This window comes from Pararge aegeria, chromosome 6 (assembly GCF_905163445.1).
Source record: "Pararge aegeria chromosome 6, ilParAegt1.1, whole genome shotgun sequence".
NCBI lineage: Eukaryota > Metazoa > Arthropoda > Insecta > Lepidoptera > Nymphalidae > Pararge > Pararge aegeria.
In genome coordinates this window covers 9,513,765-9,533,273 of record NC_053185.1, presented here as the reverse complement: position 1 = coordinate 9,533,273, position 19,509 = coordinate 9,513,765, and the positions used below count along the sequence as shown (strand labels likewise).

Sequence of the window (19,509 nt, the reverse complement as noted above, 5' to 3'; positions counted from 1 at the left end):
AGGTATATATGCATGGAATACATGTCTTAAGTCGGGTAAGATATCTTATCCGCAAATTGTACGTACATAATGTTTTAGACCTAATTTCCTTTGACATAAAATGTTAATGTATTTATTTTATTTATTTATTTAAACTCTTAATTTGTACACTACTACACAGTTAGGAAAATAAAGGACGAATAGAGAGAAACACAAAAAACTGGAGTAGAATACAAAAGGCGGCCTTATCGCTTAAAAGCGATCGTTGCCAGGCAACCTTAGGATTAGGATATGTATGTTAAAGTGGTTGGTAGAAAAACATACTTAATTTACATTGAATGCAGTAGCAACTCTTTATGGTGTACGTTGGTTTTGCCAAGTATTAATCAATGTTATGTTTTGTATAAAATTACCTCAATTATCCTGTTGTGTCATGTTAGAGGAAACTACTCATTACTAATTGGTCGAAAGTGTTAGTGTCATAGGTTTTTGGACAAATACATTTTTAATTATGAATTTTCCTTAGCTACCAGCTCTAATTAATGAGGTCGCATTGACACCGCCATACGGTGAGTTTTGGGTTTAGCATCCATATTTTTAAGACAAATAGACAGAATATACAGCTCCACATATTTTAAACGTTTTAATAATAATTCATAAAACTAGGGGGCATTCGTTTTATTCCCGCTCAAGCGAGCGAGAATGGAATAAATCTAGTAAAACAATGAAATATGTTTTTTCAGTGGTGAGTTTTTCGTTAAAAATTGCATTCGTTATTCCGTGATTAATAATCAAATGATTCGTAGTTTTGGACACAATTTTATCGTGTAATTTTCTTGGACTCGGTTTTGTGAAACTTAAAATGTAGCGTTTTTGATTTTTATTTTTAATTAATAAAGGTAAAATACTAAACATTTTAATTCGATATCTCTCTCAATACTGTTCGTACTCATTTGTCAATATCAAATATTTGTAATGAAAAACTAATTTTAAAAATTACATTCTCCGCTCCGTCACCATATTCAAGGTGTAAAAATTATTCAAGATAGTAGATGAGCAGTACAAACAACAAGATAATACTAAATTATAAACATCACAGAAAATCTCTGCTACAAACTGTTACACCACAACTACTGAGTCACTTTGGGCTACTTATAGTTTAACCTACTTCAAAATGATTGCTATTTTAGGAATTCAAGTTGTTTTTTTTTTTAATACCACTAAACTAGCGCCACCCATTTAGCACTTTATAGTTAAATTAATTAAACCCATTATTTTAATATTCCTAGACGCTTTTTATATATTATTAACTTCCAACGGATGGATGAGTACATACTTTTATCCATGGGGAGGTTGGCATTCCGTAGCTGATTATTAAATTCAATACTCAAACACCCAAGAAAATATTTCTGTTCCAAAATCCGTATTTTTTAATAGTATATCTTTAGTTTTTACGCGGTTTGCTTGTAGCTCATTTGGAAGGTTAAATATATTAAGTATAAGTAATTTAGAATATTCTGTATACTAATAACTTCAAATTTCCTTGCCTTTTACCCACAATATTAATAACTTCAACTTGCCCTAGCTTAAAATTATCTTTTTAATTTCGTACTTCTCCATCGTACTGGAGATTTTAATACCGTGTAAGTCGAACTACTACTACTCAAAATGTGACCTTTTGATTAAGCCTATTTTCAAACGAATAGGTAAAGAGCGCGCTTGTTTGTCATGTCTATTCACTTCTTAATGTAGATTAAATTTAGATTATATATTTTTAAGGATTTCATATTATTATAAGATTCTGCTTATTTCCATTGAAAGTTGTAAACTTATAGGTCGAGATAAATTATCATGTAATTTTTTACAAAGGAGCGAGATGTAGAACAGCTTAAATTACTTAAATATATTTCAGTTTTCTTTTAAATCTGTTTCAATGCAACCTGAAAATGTTTCAAAACAAATAGTTACCTACTTTGTTTACAAATTCTAAAATTGAAAACAAGAACGTTGGGACCTTGGACCAAGCGTCCCTGTTTGTGCAACATATTTTATGAAAGTAGAGTAGATGACGACTAATAAGCGTCAGACAGACTGCATTTACAATGCAATTAGAAAGCGAATTGCACAACTTATAGCGTAGCGCTCGTATCAGAAGAAAGCGTACAACGTAAGAAAGTTGGATCGAGGAGGGCGGGGTGGGGCGTGCGCTCACGCAGCAACAAAAGTGGTACACTTTCGATCTCAACTCGCGTTGGTGAGAGTTGCGCGAAAATGAAAGTGGTGTGTCATTATGGTCCACTTTCCACGCTGGGGTCAAACACCTCAGACCCTGGTGCTCTAAGCGAGTTAATTGACAGTCACCAGATTACCTCGCCTCGCATAGAACTCACATTAAATGTGGTAATCGAGTAAAAGTTATGTATCTTCTGTTATATTGGCACGTCGTATTCACGATAATGTTTGATAGATGATATTTTTAATTTGATGAATGCTAATTTAAATATTATGATGACAAATTGACGGTCTCTTAAATCTTTAAAACCGATTATGAGCAATTTCAAGAATTACCATATCTACCTGTGGCTTTACCCACGTAAAAAGTGGGTGAAAATAGTATGAAACCCCAATTCCGTGTCTACGCGATATCTTACCGGCACACTAAATCTCTTGGCGGTGCGTCTTTGCCGGTAGCCATTCCCCAAACCTTCCACAGTCCACCCTCCCAGACCAGACCAGAAATTATAAAAACCCTAACCTACGTCTTTGCTGGTGATCGAACTTTTACCTCCGACTTATAAGACCATTGCGCTCACCGCTCCGCCAAGGAGATTGACAAACCCTTCCTCACTAAACGTTATAAAAGCGAGAATTACCCAGTAACATGTATAAACCCAAAAATTCACCGATGTATACCTAATATTAGCAGGGTTTTTTGCATAGATATTTCAATATTATAAGTATCCTGTAAGAACCCAAGACTCAAACTCTCAAATAACCGGCGGCCTACTGCTATAGCTTCAATCAGTGTTATTTTAATATTTTTAAAGTTCTTGGCTCAGAATAATTATCCTTATTTTAAGGAATGTCATGTGAAATTCCCATTTAAGTAGGAAGAGTTGATTGACTTGTTAAGAACCATATCTTGTAGTATGTTTTTTTTTTGTTGTGAATACATAAGAAATGCATCCAACCGTTTCTGGCGCACAACAATATATTTGAATATTAAGTACATTCCATTAGTATACTTGATAATGAGTGTAGATCTAATTGCATCTTTTTTACCGGAATAGCACCAGGGTACAGATACCGAGGGATTATCATATCAGTCTTTAGTACAGCTAAACCGAATATGGCTTAACTTTGGAAAAAGCTGTTTGTATACTGGAGACGGACATATCATGCTTAAATCCTGAAAAAAGTAACGGTAAGTTACTACGAGACTTATAAAAAATTAAAAAATGCAAATAAAGGCGCGGCTATTTCATAAGATGAGTTAGAAATATAGGTACGAATAGGTTCGATGGGCAGTATAGGTTCGAAATGGCGCCTTTTTCACAGCAATTTTTTGCCACGATTAACAGTATAATCAAATCTCACTAGATTTTAAGTCCAAAGTCTAAGGAAACCTTCATCGGAAATAATGTTAGGCAAAGACGTGTTCCCAAGCAATTATGCGTTCCGGTACTATACCACGTAGGTGTTTTATAATAGGTGGTTAAATGTAAAAGCCAAACCCATAACAGTTTAGCCCGCTACTACCATAGACTGCTTCATCACTGCCACCAGAGAAGACCAAATTATACATTCAGGGAGTGTGACCCTTTATACACAGTACAATATAATATATAAATCACAACATTTTGGCATTATCATTTGCACATTTCCATATCAAACTAATTCTGATACGATATAGGTGAAGCACCATTGCAGCATGAATATGGAACGAGGATGCCGGGTGAAGGGGTGACGGGTCAATGAACTCGGATGACGTCAGTGTGACCTGATGCTGCCCGGCTCGAGCTTAACCCGAACTATGACCTGATCAAAGCTTCTATATTAACCATTCTGTATTGTGTAACATTTGTGTATAAATTATTGTATATTTTAAGTATATACATTTATTAAGTCCCAGTATATGAAAATCATTTAAACTTTGTTTGTATTCATTGATATTTGAAAGTCAGGCACGTGCTGATATCAAAATGTGTGTACAAATAAAATCTTCTAATAAGACCTCGTTCCTAAGCCCGCATTAATAAATGGATTTCGAGCTAATAACTCAAGTATCTCAAAACCTGTTTTTATGCTTAATGTCGGACCATAGTCTTTTAAAAGTTCGATCTTTTCAAAACATTTGGATTCTTAGTGCGTATTACCATATTTCCTTTTTTTCTTAAATGAACCATTTTCATTTATTCGAAGCTGTCCTTACTAGTAATTAATGAACCAAATTTATAGTTTTTTGTATACCATTTTTTTTTTTTTTTTATACGCCATACTATACGCTTAACTAAGCTTTACTGCGCACGTTTAGCCCCGTTAGTTTAAAATGGCTGATAATACTATTACAATTTTTTTCTGCTACTTTAAATTAATATATCCATGGGAAAATATCACGTTAACTTTGGAATTAGGAATTAAATATATAATAATTTGGGTTATAATTTTTTTATTACTTTATATCATGTGCCCTATGTTTTATGTACCTTATACCTAAAACGTATGATAAAGGACTTCTTCTTTTCTTTCACGGGACAAAAGGAATATATATATCGGTTAAATGCGTCCGTTTTAATCAAATGTTCTAAAGCAATCGATTAGTTGTATTTCTAATTTATTTATGATATTATCTTTAATCAAAATCGTAAAACAGTCTTTAGGTTAGACGACATAACGACTGGAATAGCATAGTAATAATAGGCGGGCAGCCTTCTATACTATATAAAACCTATTATTATACTCGGCAGCAATAACTCTAAAGAACAATACAAGCGATAACTAAGGTTAAGCTTGACGCACGATGTCATCAAGAGGATGTGTAGTACGTTTTCATAGAGTTATCGCCGATCATAAAAATGTTGTGTTTACGGCAGCTCTCATGCTCTTAGCGGTAAATTAGTCGCCTTGGCCTATAAACTCGTCTCCGCTCAACAACCGATTCGCCAATTCTAGATTTAGGTTTTCAGTTCAGTGGGTTGTTCTGGACGTTTTCGATTCGACAAGCGATATTTCGGCTAACGCTTTATTTCGACAAATTTATTTTACGTCGTTTAGATTAAATAAAGGTGAAGCTCGTTTTATATTGATTCAATTATTTTATTAGCATTTGCTATGGTATATCAACTTCAATCGCATTGTTTATGATGAATATGTACTATTAAAAATGTATGTTATACGAAATAAATTGTCGTTAATGTTAGCAATTAGTTAGAACAATAGATTTTTCACTATTTCTCTTATAATATGTGAAAGTGTGGAGGATCAGGTGTCCTTTTGTCGTGAAAAAACAGAGCATTTAAGTTAAAGTTTAGGAATAAAAATCCGTGATTACATATTTACTACTTATCACCTTACTGACAAAGACGAGCCGCGAGGCGATTAAGCTTTCCTGGTTAAAACCGATTGGAGGTGCCATATCCCAAGTTAGCCCGCTACCATCTTAGACTGCATAATCACTAACCACCAGGTGAGATTGCAGTCAAGGGCTTACTTGTGGTGGAATAAAAAAAAGGATAAATCCAGACGAACAAAGAAAAATTGATGATGCGGGAAAACAGTGTAAATTATCACAGTCCCTTGTACAGAGCCAGGCGTTGAAGAGTTAGTATAGTGAATTGGTAAGGGGAGCTCGTAGGGGCGGGCGGATCGTAGACCGTCTACGCGCGCCCCTGTCGTGGCGGCGTAGCGAGCGGGCGCCATTCGCGTTAACGCCGTCGCCGGCCGCACGCGCCCCTCTTGTGCGGCTAATGCGTCTCCCGCCAAAAATGACTGTGACCGAGTGCCGTCAGCACCAGACCCATGACGTCAACCCTCCGCAACCACCTTGCAATGATGCCGATGTGCTCCTCGGCAGAGTACTAGCAGGTAAGTCAGGCCGCTCAAACGATCAGCTGATCGCTATTGTTTACAGCCCTAATGTTTACTATGCAATTTTCATGTGACGTGTATGTTTACATTTTTCCAGCTCAGTTTGCAATATGCATTGTTTATATTAAGAAAGCGATCCATTCTCAGCATTTATTTTGTAGGCTTGATTGCATGTGGCATTAACCTACCTACGTACCTAACCTATCCGATTGCCAAATTGTTTTGTTGTCATTGTATCTTTACTGTGTTAGAAGTGATATAATTGCAACGAATAATAGTTATGGATGGCATAACGTCCTTTTCACTTTCCTGCGAGTCGAGACGTTGTGAGGGCGCGGGGAGCGCGCGGGGTGTGCGGGGCAGGGCGCGAATCTAGGTCAAGCGGAGTTCATTGCCCTCGGCCTTCCCGGCTATATTCGACGTCGCTCGCTAATCACCGCCGCCTGTATCGCACAGTCCGCACGTTCTATGCGAGCACGCGTTTGAGATTCATTTTCGTCTTCGTCAAGAATCATCACTCAGCGTGAACACTCAGCGTTCAGCACTCCTCATCTCGATCTACGATTAATATAGCCGTATTATCATAGTAGTTTAGGTACTATTACAAATAGAACGCATTTAAATTCATTGCACCAATCTACTTAATTGAATGTAATCTTAAAAGGTGACCTAATTATTAACAGATTCAAGGTCTTTTATTTTTAAAGATACTTTCTGTTTTGTAGGTGAATGAATATTGGGATAGATGCGAGCAGGTAGGTTATGATTATTATACCGCCCATACGTTTGAATATTAAAGTGAAAAGATGAGATGTCGGCGATGAGAATTCACTATAGATACTAAACAATGTTGTAGGTACACACCAACACGGAGTTGCTTTATGTGGGGCAAATGATCAGATTAGTCAATGTATAGTTGCATTATTCGTAAAGAGAGTGAGTCGCTAGTCGACAGTCGCCATCATGGTCGAGTCAGGTTTCGCAAGGAGAGCCCATCGCTGAATGCCATTTTATTTTGGAGGCCGCGCAAGCACTCCGAGGGCCCGCGGTCAACGGCCCCAACTATCTAGGTCGCCTCAGAATAACCTAGCGCCGATACTCTAATAATAATCTAAAGAGAGCCTTGGGACATACTGTTGTCCCACTCTCGCCCGTTCACATAAATAGCGACAATGAACGTTTCGCAACACCTAGTTTACAAGCAGCAGCTAACTAGGTTTCACTATCTCCTTCTCTCTTGAAAGCGAAGCTCACTTGACAGAACTAGTTGTGTAGGATTCTAGACTTCATCCCGATTTTAGTATTCGGGAGAATAGTGTCGCAATTTACATGAAGTGTTGAGAGACTTCTGCTTTAATTAATATATCTAACACAATAAAACGCTGTAGCCTGAAATAGGATTGGATTAGAAAGGGACCTTAACATTCCTCTGTGCTCGCGAAACATTACTTAAGTTTGTTAGGTGCGTGACACACACCACTAATATTATAACAATATATCAATTCAAAAAATGAAGAGCAATTTTAAAAATAAACATATATATCTTTACATATATCTATACAATGTGATTTAATAACATTTTTGTATAGAATACTACGGTAAAGCATAAAATATGTAGGTACAATTTAGATAATTAGTATTTCAACCTTTAATGTTATATATCGGATAGAAGTAGGCCTTGCTTTGCGGAATTCCATAATATATTATGAAAATAAAGCTTAATTTGCTATACTCCGCAAATAGCAGGAAAAGGATGGTGATATTTTACTGTAATTAAAATACCTATCATACACATTTTCATCATACAAATCGCATTTCATTTGCTGTAATAACATTACCAAGAAAACTAAGAAAAAAATGTTGTAAACATGTCATCGCTTTGGGAAGTCGGTTGAAAATAGTGAAACAATGCGCCCAGTGACGTAGGCCCGAGCGCACAAGGCGAGCGGGCGGGCGGTCGGTGCGGGGAACGAACGACGGCGTTCGGCGGGCTCACTGCTCAGTATTGCGATCAAGGCCTCGAGTTCGTTCACCCGCCAGCAATTGGGTCACGCCGCCCTGCGCCCCGCACCCCACACAAATAACTGTTTTAAACTCGCACTAAATCTGTCCCTGTAATGTCACAACACACAATATGCTAACAGCTTGCATAATTACCTTAATTACTATGTGGCTTAATGTAACACGCTCGCCGGATCAATGACCCGGGGTTCGGAAAATCTAAATAGGTGTAACTAGTTCCTACGCGCTCTGATCTAGTGATATTGAAAAACATTAATTGTAGACCTAATTCTGTGTAAAACTCAGTATTTATTAGGTAAAACCATTTGGAGAGGTATTTTCCGTTTTATTGGATACGACTACAACAAACGTTTGTTTAATTTTTAACCCCCGACGCAAAAAATACATGTTATAAGTTTGACGCTATGTGTTTTTGTGTGACATCCTAGCTCCCGAACGGATGAACCAATTTTAATTTTGTTTTCTGTTTGATTGGCGAATTAGTCGGGGTGTTCTGAGATATGTTTGATGAATCAGTCTAAAAAATATATTTATTTGTTTGAAACCGTAATCTATAGATAACCTAAACAATACATTCATAATATTTTCTGATTCTGGGAGGAAAAACAAGCTTTGTAATTTTACTCTTTCTTACAAATCGTTTCTACAATGCTTCTAGTTCGATTCAAGATTAAAGACACAATAATTTAATATCAGAGTGGCCTTAATAACGTTCAAACCTATTACAACTTTAATAGCAGTTATGAAAATCCGGAGCTCGAATCGAAGCCATCCTTTTGCAGCGGATCCCGTCGTTGAGCAATTGTGGCTTTAATTATCTTAACCCGGTCAAGAGTTTGACCCGCGTATTCACTCTATTGCAAATGTGTCGACACTCGCAAACTCTTTGCAAATATTTCTCTCCACTTATCCAATACAGTTTGTATTGCTCCATACAATGCTATGAATAAAGTTTGTCAATTTAAACTGGAAAGTTGAATACAGCAGAATTCGAGGAAAACTTTGGTACTTACTTGAAGCAAAATATAAAAAAAAAATTATGATTTTCCTTACCAACGATCTTGTCTTAGTATTATTACATAAAAGAGTTTATCTAGTACTCAATTTGAGTTAAATTTGACTAAGGAGAATTTAGGAAAGGTATTATATATTATATTATATTTAAAAAAGGTATGTTTCTTTATAACTAAAGTAAAGTAAATGACATAAAAACTACGCTTTTTTAAATGGAGTCTTTCTGACATTTTTGAGATGTTTTGTTTTTAAAACGATGTCTATAGCTAGCTAACGCGTAACTGACACACTAATAAACAAACGAACTTACATATTTATCCATTTATAATATAATAATGGATTTGTGTTAAAAATTGTATTTATTTAAACGATTAGTACGATCAGTACATATTTATTTAAAATTTTTAGGTACACTGCATAGGACTGTAGATCAAGATAACCATTTAAGTATTGTAAGTTGCTATAATTCTGTTGCCATACTGAAAACCTGATTAAACTGTTACAAGTCGAATTCCTGTAGCAACTATTCTAAAAAGGGTAGGTTCGGGTAAATTGGGCACGTTGAGCGCGAATCAGAATTTTTATTGAACAGATTTTTAATATTTTAAAGTTAATGTTAAAAAACGAAAGACTTGGGTGTAGCGGCACGTTTTGAGCAGAACATAGTTCTTCAAGATCGCATTTACGACAATAGCTCTGAGTAATGCACTAATGTCAAAGTTAATGTTTAACTAGAAACTAGTTTGTTCAGAAAATCAATTTCTGGTTTTGTTTTCAACGTTTTATAATAACTATACTAGCTGTTGCGCGCGTTCTTCATCAGTGTTTATTAAGCTTTTTTTACAAACCCCTATTTTTCTAAGGATAAAAAGTAGTCTTTGTGACTTTTGCTTCTTTCAACTAACTCTATCCTTAAATCGAGTTAATTGGTTACTTAGTTAAGGCCTCAAGAACTAAACAATAAACCTAAACTACGTAAACAATAAGGCCTAAAGGAACTAAGAAAACAATCGCACTTTCGCATTTATTATATTTGTAAGGATTTATCTAAAACTGTTAGTTATGCGTTATGGAAATATCAACAACGATAACCATCTACTTCAGCGCATAGAATTAGTGTTAATGTAAGGGTAGCAACTATCCTAAAAGGGTAGGCTCGGGTGAAGGGGCACGGTGCAAGCGGGTAGAGGGGGGAGCGAGGCTACAGGTCGACGGCCGCGCCGCCCTGACCCCGATTCAATCGCTCGCGTCATACCGCGGACCTCGCGTCCAGGCACACCGAGCGGAAAAAACCCATTGATTGTTACAACATAACCACTTTATGAAAGTGTTGCAGAAAATATGTGAAACATCAAAACATTGGTCTTACACCTTTACACCCTTATTTTATCTGGTGGGAGGCTTTGCCCGTAACTAGTTCCCTACCGATGACGTGCTTCCAAGATATTCAAATCAAATGAAAATACACTTTATTCTACACCAAGCGATAAAAAAAACACAATTAAAAGAAATAAAGTATAGGTACAATAGCCATCCTTATCGCTTAAAAGCGATAAAAAAGATTAACCCGCTACCATCTCAGACTGCATCATGACGATGCGGTAGCGGGTTGGTTACGACTAGGTGACATCAACTTTTAAAACTAAAAGTCAAGGTATAACTTGTTGAAGGATTTAAAAAAAACTTGGCATAGCGTCGGAATAGTGTCGTAGTGTTTTCTCATACTTGTACTGGCAGCACCTTTTAAATGACAAAGCGTGATAGTGTATTTTCATTTGTATATATTTATATGTATATATGTATAAAAATTAAACCGAATACTATTAGAACATTTTAATGTTTTAGGAATAGCGTAATAAAGTGAAATCATATTAAAATTTGTTACTACTAAAATAATGCAATATGCCAAGGACATTGTTAAATTGTCGATGCATTGACGGAAGGTGTTAAATGATTAAGTAATAAGTCTCTCACTCTATCTATACATAGCTTTACTTTTTTTAACTTCTGTTACGAGAACTGATGCATAAAAATTTCTTCTGACTAGTTTTAATAAACAGCGAAATGACAGTTGGCGAGTACTTTGATTGCAACCTTCTTTTTGACATTTTCACTACAGATCACTCTAACGTATGATAAGAGCCAAAAAACTATATTTTCTAATATTCTCCGCTATGTAAATACAAGAAGACACTCGTTACAAATTTTTGTATAATTATTAACATAACGTGAATATATATTGAACCTAATAAAGGTGTACTGAGAAATTGCGTATATTCTCCATTATTAAAGGACGTAGCAAAGTATTAATTAAACAAAACATTCTCCATTATTAAAAGACTGTGACATACTTAAAACAAAACACGAATAAATATTGAACCTAATAAATATGTACTAAAAATATATTGAGCATAATACTTAAATAACTGAGCTAAGTGTGCCAGTGACCTTATCGTGGAATAGGAGCTAGCGTATTTTTATTATTCGTAATATTTTCCTCTTAACCTGTTAACCTGGAACCGTTCCGAACAAAATCACTGGTTATGCTATTGGGGACAAAAACTCCGAAATTCAAACAAAACGGAAGCGAAATAATTCGAACAGTATCGTTTTTTTCTTAATGAATATTATTTATTACTCGAAGATCTTTTCATCTACACACAGGCATGACCATAGACCCACGCTGCTCCAATGTGAGTTGGTGGGTTTTAACGACGATAATCACAAGTAATATCAACCGTAGATTTTTTGTAAACAAATTAAATGTATTTATTTTGTACGTATATATTTTTATTTCCAGAGTAGGACCAGTTAAGCCTGCCCTCTAGGTGGCAGTTAATCGTAAAATATTCCATCGAAAAGTGTTGGTAATATCACTTTTATACAGGCAGTTGAAACTACGTGACGCTATTTCTGGTTTAATAAAATAAATAAAAATTCTGACGAAATAAAATAAAAAAATAAAACGAAATAAAACCCGAGAATTTATCTACGGGCGAACATAAATAAGTAGTTACCATATATCCTTTTGGGCGTTCGTCAGGATTATTTTTGACATTTTCTATTATATTTTCGCCAAACTGCAACATATTTTTTCAATCGTGGAAACAATATACAACATAAAATTTAAGGAATAAAAAAACTAGCATAGTAAATAAGAAATTCTTTATTAATATTTGTAATCATTAAAGCGTTCAATTTTATATCTGGATGTGCGCAGATTGTCTTTTTTATTGGCAAAAATCATTCTCGTGATATGATTTTCATAACGCAAACGCTACAAAAGAATTATTCTTCTACTACTACCTACCGTAGTTTTAGGACGTACATTTGATTACATGTGTTTGACTACGCAACTGTTACGCTTACGCTAAGCTGAAGTTGATGATTAAGTCCGCTTGAGTCAGCGTTGACCCAGATGTGGTAGGCCGGTGACGGTAAGCGGGAATCTACATGCTCTAAATACTCTCAGAGTAGGTTAGGGAGCGGGGTCATCGACCTCAGCCCGCTTTGCCCTCCGCATACCCGGGCGACGTGAATTTTGAAACAGAAATGAGCTAAAAATTTAAGTAGGTAGGCAATTGTTGATGGTGTTTAATATGTTTTTACGAATGATATTATTTGTTATGTGGATTTTTTCATAGAAGTTAAATAAAAACATTAAATAAGTTCTGTATATACCTATGGTAGCAATAGGAAATTAATACCTTTAATACAAATTTTAAATTTGTGTATGACAACACAATTAAATTAAAAACATAACTTATAAGCTGGTTTCAAAGTTAATATGTTAGTTTGAGATAATGACTTTCATCTAAGAATATAGATTTTCAGTATTCTGTGACTATAGAATAAAAGTCAATCATTTTCGTGAGGAACCATATCGTTTAAGCGCCATCTAGCGTCGAGTAGATTAAACGACAGGATCCAACAGATGTCGCTATGTGCCTGTAAAATTTGTAGAGCATTACAAAATCAGTGTGTGGATCAGGATTTATTATTATTATCTTAATAGTAGATGGAAAGATATAATATTTTTTATACATAATTATAATAAATTGCTATAAAAATTCAAATAAAACAAAAAATATTTTTTGATATTATCGTCCCGCTGCTATGTAACGAAGAAAGATACTTTAAGTACCTACTTATATAATTCGTACGATATTAGTAACCAACGTGTATAGTTTTAGGTAGATTTTTTTTCAATAAAATCCTTTCATACATTTCCCATTTAGCTGAGAACTAAAAATAGCTGGATGGTAAACTCAGAATGGTAGAGTGGTGCTGAGGGGGTGGGGTGGCGTGGCCGTGAACTGCGGCGACCCCATCCCCGTACTACGCCTCCGCGTAGCTATCTAGCTACCTACGTACTCGTACTTCTATAGTATCTATGCTATTATTTTGCTGACTATTATTTCATTGGGAATTAATTCATTACGAGTTATGACAAAAATTTGATAAGCAGATTTAAAGAAGAAGTAAGTAAGAGCAGTTTATTTTTGTCCTTTTTTGTTATTATGATTAAACCGACACTGATTTGTTTTTTATATAATAATTGCCTGTCGCTTGTGTTTTTTGTCCATGGCAACCGTTTTCCTGGGATAAAAAGTCTTTGTTACTCTCATTACTTTCAACTATGCCAAATTCAATCTATTGAATGGGAATATACAACTTATATATATGTATATGATAAATACCAAAACTACATATGAATAAAATATATATAAAATTTATAGTAAGTGCCTAAAGGAGAATTAAATTATTTAGTGTAGCCCTAAAATGTTTTTAAAAGGGGTGTAAAACCGAGATGGAGCCAATTATAATTTAAAGCAGGGAGTAGGGAGGGGGTTGAACTGACGTCACGGGGCGCATGCGTGGTGTTCGCCCACGCGTTTGTGCCGCGTCCCGGCGCTTTCCGCCGCTTTCGCGCCAAACTGCCGGTAGGTTGCGTGCCGTACGCCTGTCATAACCTAAAAAATCTGTCCGTCAACATGGAAGATAAACGCGATGACATGTTGCCACCTGATCGCATAGCAGGTAAGATATTTTAATTATATATCCTCATAGATATTGTTAGCTCATTTCGTTTACGGCCGTTGAACTTTGACCTTAATTGTAATTGACCGTTGGCGTGTCAAATGACCGGTTAAGACTTTGTTATTTATTATATTATTTTAATTATTTACCTGGTCTATACCTCCTATCTTAACAACAACATACAAAGCTATTTTTGCTGATTTTGCAATAGAACGTGCATTCCTAACCAATGTTTGATAGTTTCAAAACAAACATACAGACTTGGCGTTTTAAAACATCCATAGAAATAGATAGACCTCTAAAAATAATGAATGTCTTCGTATATCAAAGGATTTGTTTATGGTTTTATAAAATAAATCTTAGTATAAAAATTAAATTAAAATAAATACAAATATACTTAGTCAGTATATGTGGTGCGTATGTGCATACAAATCTGGTGACAGCAGATCAGAATACAGTTGTCACAATGTGGACTGTTATAGGCTGTTGATAATGACGATGATACGTAAATATAAATAATTTATGTAAACAACTATGAAATCCGCTCACAAAAATAATGTTAACGAATTAAATTTAATGAAGTTTGAACATTTTAATAGTATAGTGATAAAAGTATAAATTAGGTTTGAAGGTGAATAAAAAGCTCGCGGCGCGGCAACTGTTCCGCAGGCGCATTCAGACCGGAACCTGTTACCTCAGTTGCAGCAGGCACGGTCACCGCGCTCCATCGCACCCATGCATATTGCATCGTGCACATCCGTTCCACTTTCCTGCATATCCTCTGCGACATGTAGCTAGCGAGCCTACATATTATATTACTAGCTGTTACCCGCGTTCTTCGTCCGCGTTTATTAAGGTTCTTTACATATTCCGTGGGCACTGTTTGTTTTCCTGGGATAAACAGTATTGTGTATATGTTACTTTCCGTCTTTTCAACTAACTATATGCCAGAAATCAAGTTGATTGATTGCCTAGTTAGGATGTTAAGGAAGCAAAAACAAACTCACTACCACTAGCGGCTTTCCGCTACTTCGCATGCGTACAACTACCGCACTGCTAGCAAGGAGACAAAACTTATATCTTACGATTACATCCACTTACAAGGGAAAAAAGTTTCCTTTCAAGTTAGTTTTACTAAAAGTAAAGGATAAGGAAAAGTTTACTCTTGTTTGATTACACACATTATATTATTAAGATATTTTTTGAGAGTGGAAAGAACTGTGGCACCCCATACATTTTGTCTTTTCACCGTGGAGAAAATGTCTCCTACTCATGCTGCGGGTGCTGATACACCCCGACCCACCGCGAAGCATCGCCCGCTAGCGTTATTACTTCGTATTCTTTAACGTCCTTTTTGACTTTTAGTTCGGCTTAAAAGGGTCGTTGCCTACCTGTAACTGACTTAAAGTTGGGCTATCTAATGCAATAAAAGATTTCTCAAATTGGACCGTTAGTGCCAGAGATTGAACTAAAAACAAACAGCTCAAACTCTTTAGCTTTATTAATAGTTAACATCGTCTAAATTTTTAACTTGAAGGCTTGGTTTGGGGGAAACCTCATCTGTCAATCTATACTGTCCGTTAAAAAATATAGATCGTCAGAATGGGTGTACGTGAGTCCTAGTATAATAGGCCATTATCTTCTTTACCTATGTGCATTGTAGGGCACGTTAAGCTTTCGGTCCTTTGTAAAACTAACGCCTGATAATAATTATCAATTAACGCCAAAAGATTTTTATTGGATCGGCATGGTCTATATTTCCTATGACGGAGTCATTTGCTTAGCTTTTGTACTACTGCTGTTGCACGCGACTTCGTGGAACTCATGGACTGGATTCGTTGACTGCATGGAATATTTTTTTCCCGTGGGTTCAGAATATATTTGCAAAGTATGAAATTAGATTTTTGGAATTTCACTGACCCCGTCAGCTTAGTAAAAGGCTTAAAATTTCCTTATTTGTGATTTGATCATTTTGCACGTGCTTGCAAAATACGTAATATCATTATGATTGAATATGAGCAACTGCTTGTAGTGTAATTAAAATAGAATCTGCTCGTTTTCACTATAACTTGCAGTTTCAATAATTCAACATGTTAACACCGTACACCGTACACGCAGGGTCATAACGGTGACAAATTAGTTGGACTTGAGTGAACTGGGCTACACATATATATTATTATAGTTAAATAGTAATATTATTTACTATTCACATTAGTATAGGATTTTGTTGTCAGTGTTTTCAACTATTTACTGTATGCTTCAATATTTTTTTTTTCTTAGACCCCAGAGCAAATTTTTGTGTTTTCTATACCTACATAAATATAAGATATCGAATGTATATTCAAAGTCATAATATATTACGATAACTGAGTTTTAACTTCGCATACACAGTTAGCATATTCAAAATTTCATTTGACGTAATGGTAAACGAAAGCGGTAATAAGACAGCAAAGACAGTTGTGCTGTCTGATTATATGAATTTTCTTTTGCTTTAACTACAGGGTTTATCATTGCGGTTCTCCATTACTTGCTTAATATAAGGAGGTATTTACACAACATGTTATTAAGCCACATATAATATTTCCACCTTAATTATTTATTTTACCTTGTTCGTATAGATACAATTTCTTTAGAGCCACTTTATTTATTTAATTCAGAAACGAAGCAACTCGTTTGTTTTTATTTATAAATTAAATGCTTTCTCCCTTTTACATATTAAAAAATATTCTAAATGGCCAGTGAGCAAAATAAGCTTAAACGGGCATTTGTTGTAAAATAAAGAAAATATAATTAGGTAATTTATTACAGGTCGATAGTAATCGTTGAAATGATAAATTATAATATTTTCTACATCGCATTAATGGGGTTTTATAAGTAAATTAAGAATATTGACTAAACTATTGTTCCCTTTAAAATTATATTGCCTTTGTAGGTAATAATACTGAAAGAGTTATTAAACCGTGTTAATAATATGCAAATCTTTGTTGATTGTTTATTGAGCGAAACGAGCATTAACCTTTAATTTTGTTGTGCCTAATTCTCAATAATCTTTATTACAAGTTATTGTAGTTTTCGGTATTCTTATTAAAATGTTATTAAGTAGAATTAAATAAACAACATTGATAAAAATTACTTTTATATTGTTGGGTTGTTTATTTTATAGCCGCTTTAATTTATTGGAAATACCTACTTGAGATGAACAGATATACATCTATTGAAATTCTGATGACTGCGTTCCTTACTTGTAAGATAAGTCAGATAGTAATAGTTGGGTAGGTATTCTATAGTAAAAGGTATATTAGCTTCGTTACAAGAATCGCACAATATCGCAGTGGGCGCACCGTAACATAAACTCCTGCGTGAAAGTGTTATCGTCCTATATCGTAATGACAACACAACTGTCTTTCAAGTGTAAATTTTCCTTAAACATAAAAGAAGGCGCATTACACAGGACGGTTTCAATCTCCTTCAAGATGAGGGCTCCTTTCAAGAAATTGTAAAGCGAGACTCGACGTCGCCCTACACAACTGTGGAGGAAAAAAAATAGGTGTGTGACTGAGTGTGCGTCTAGTACGCGACTATGTACTTGGAGTGCATCGCTCCCGGGCGGGTGTCGTCGCACTGCATATAGGCCAGTGCACGCGGTGCCCGGCCCTCGCCCCGCGCCGCTCTCAGCCCCCTCCGCTGCACCTCGCGATTTTCCATTTCCATCGTCCCGTTCGCTAATTTCAGTGTGCCGCGACGCGCGATGTCGTAATGCGGAGAAATTCCACAAACCTTTCTCTGAACGTGTCTTTCGCCTTCCGCTTAAGGGCCTGACCCAGCTCCGATAGACAGGGAAATTGTTGTTTTGTAACTTTAGTTTTTTTTGTACGTATCTTTTGCTGCTTCCGAAGACTTTAGTTTTTATAACTTTTTAGACATAGTTGCATTTGCCACTGTCATTTCGAGAAAACTTTTTTTTATGACTAAGTCACAGCTTCATTATTATCGCTCTTGATGTTATGTGACAATGCAGTCTAAAATGAAAGCACGCTAACCTAAAAGGGGTGTGGTAGCTTCTTTCTCACCCCTAATACGTGTTAATTCGCGTGCGACGGTATTGCTCTGCTGATTTGGTGGCAACTTACCACACTACCTCCAGCTAGACCAGAATTGAGCCAATTAAGAAATTATCGTATATGGGACTTTTAGAAAGTTTTCATTTCTTTAGTTTTCATTGTTATCTTTTCATAAAGGCGAAAATACGTAGCATGATCGATCAGATTGTTCTAATTAAGTTTTAATTGTGAGGACGGGTTATCGATATCGCGAAGAACGGCTGTCGGCTGTAGGTTCAAAGCGCTCGGTAACCGCCGTTGCGTATCCCAAACGACGTATGAACGTAATCGCAGTAAATAGAGTTATGCTGTTTTGCCTTTGTACGAGTATACAACCGACTGCAGAGTGTCAGTTAGGCCGTTTTGCCGATGAGTGCATGGATGTAGTTACAAGTTCCCGCGGTCGTTGCCCGCTCGATGCGTGCGCGACTCCCCTATATCGGCTAACTGTGGCGCGGAAACTAATTCCCGCGTCCCACAGTCGCCACTCTAACGTCTGCAATCCTTACATGCCACGCTACATTCCTTTTCAATTTCCATATTCAAAATTAATCCATTATGAAGTATTTACCTACGATTTTAAAATTGTATAAATGGTTAGGTAAAATCTTTAACATTGTGTTTAATATGTCCTGAACGGCTTATTGTTTTATTATCAAATTGTCGAATAATATGGTTAGTAATAATAATGCAGACTGAATGCGTGAACGCGGAAACAGTTTATGCCGTTAAGTAACTGTACAGGTCTAGTCTAGAACAATCCTGTGCGGGCCCGGCGATAGTATCGGACGACACGTCCTGAATTGATGAGCATTTTCGTAACAACGCATTAAGTTTTTTAAGCCAATATAAAACCATTTAAAAAGGTATTAAGTATCTTATATTTATTGTAAGAAATCGTATCCGAGCTCCATCATCCGCTTACATCATTGGCAACTCTCATTCCGATATCCTTTGGAGACAATATTGCGCAGGTCACTTACACTAGTTGACTGTGTTCCCATTATGTACCTACCTAGAAAAACTAAGTTGTATCCCGATCTAGAGAATGAAGCTCTAAATCGTCTAGATAATTAAATTTAACTTATTAATAAATATGCCTTACATTTAAGTGTTTTCTTTTTTATTTTAAAGATGGCTAGGTGTATTGAATTTTTGTTCATCCAATGTAAATTAATAAGAATAATTCGTAAATGCATACCGACTAAGCTAGGGATTAGATAGAGTCTAGAGTATCGGGGTGCAAGGTGAACGACCGTGCTTGTCG

General features: G+C 35.8%; 1 protein-coding gene across 2 annotated transcripts in view; it reads left to right on the top strand.

Annotated features, from left to right (window-relative positions):
- Positions 1-19,509, top strand: part of LOC120624298 (ecdysone-inducible protein E75) — a 121,933-nt gene that overhangs the window by 52,720 nt on the left and 49,704 nt on the right. Inside the window, exon 1 of one of the 2 annotated variants that reach the window (XM_039890760.1) lies at positions 5,935-6,063. The exons of the other annotated variant lie outside the window; for it this stretch is intronic. Coding sequence (XP_039746694.1) covers positions 5,946-6,063 — 118 coding nt within the window. The 5' untranslated portion in view covers positions 5,935-5,945. Of the gene's footprint in view, positions 1-5,934; positions 6,064-19,509 lie in introns of those variants that run through there. 2 annotated transcript variants of the gene reach the window in all.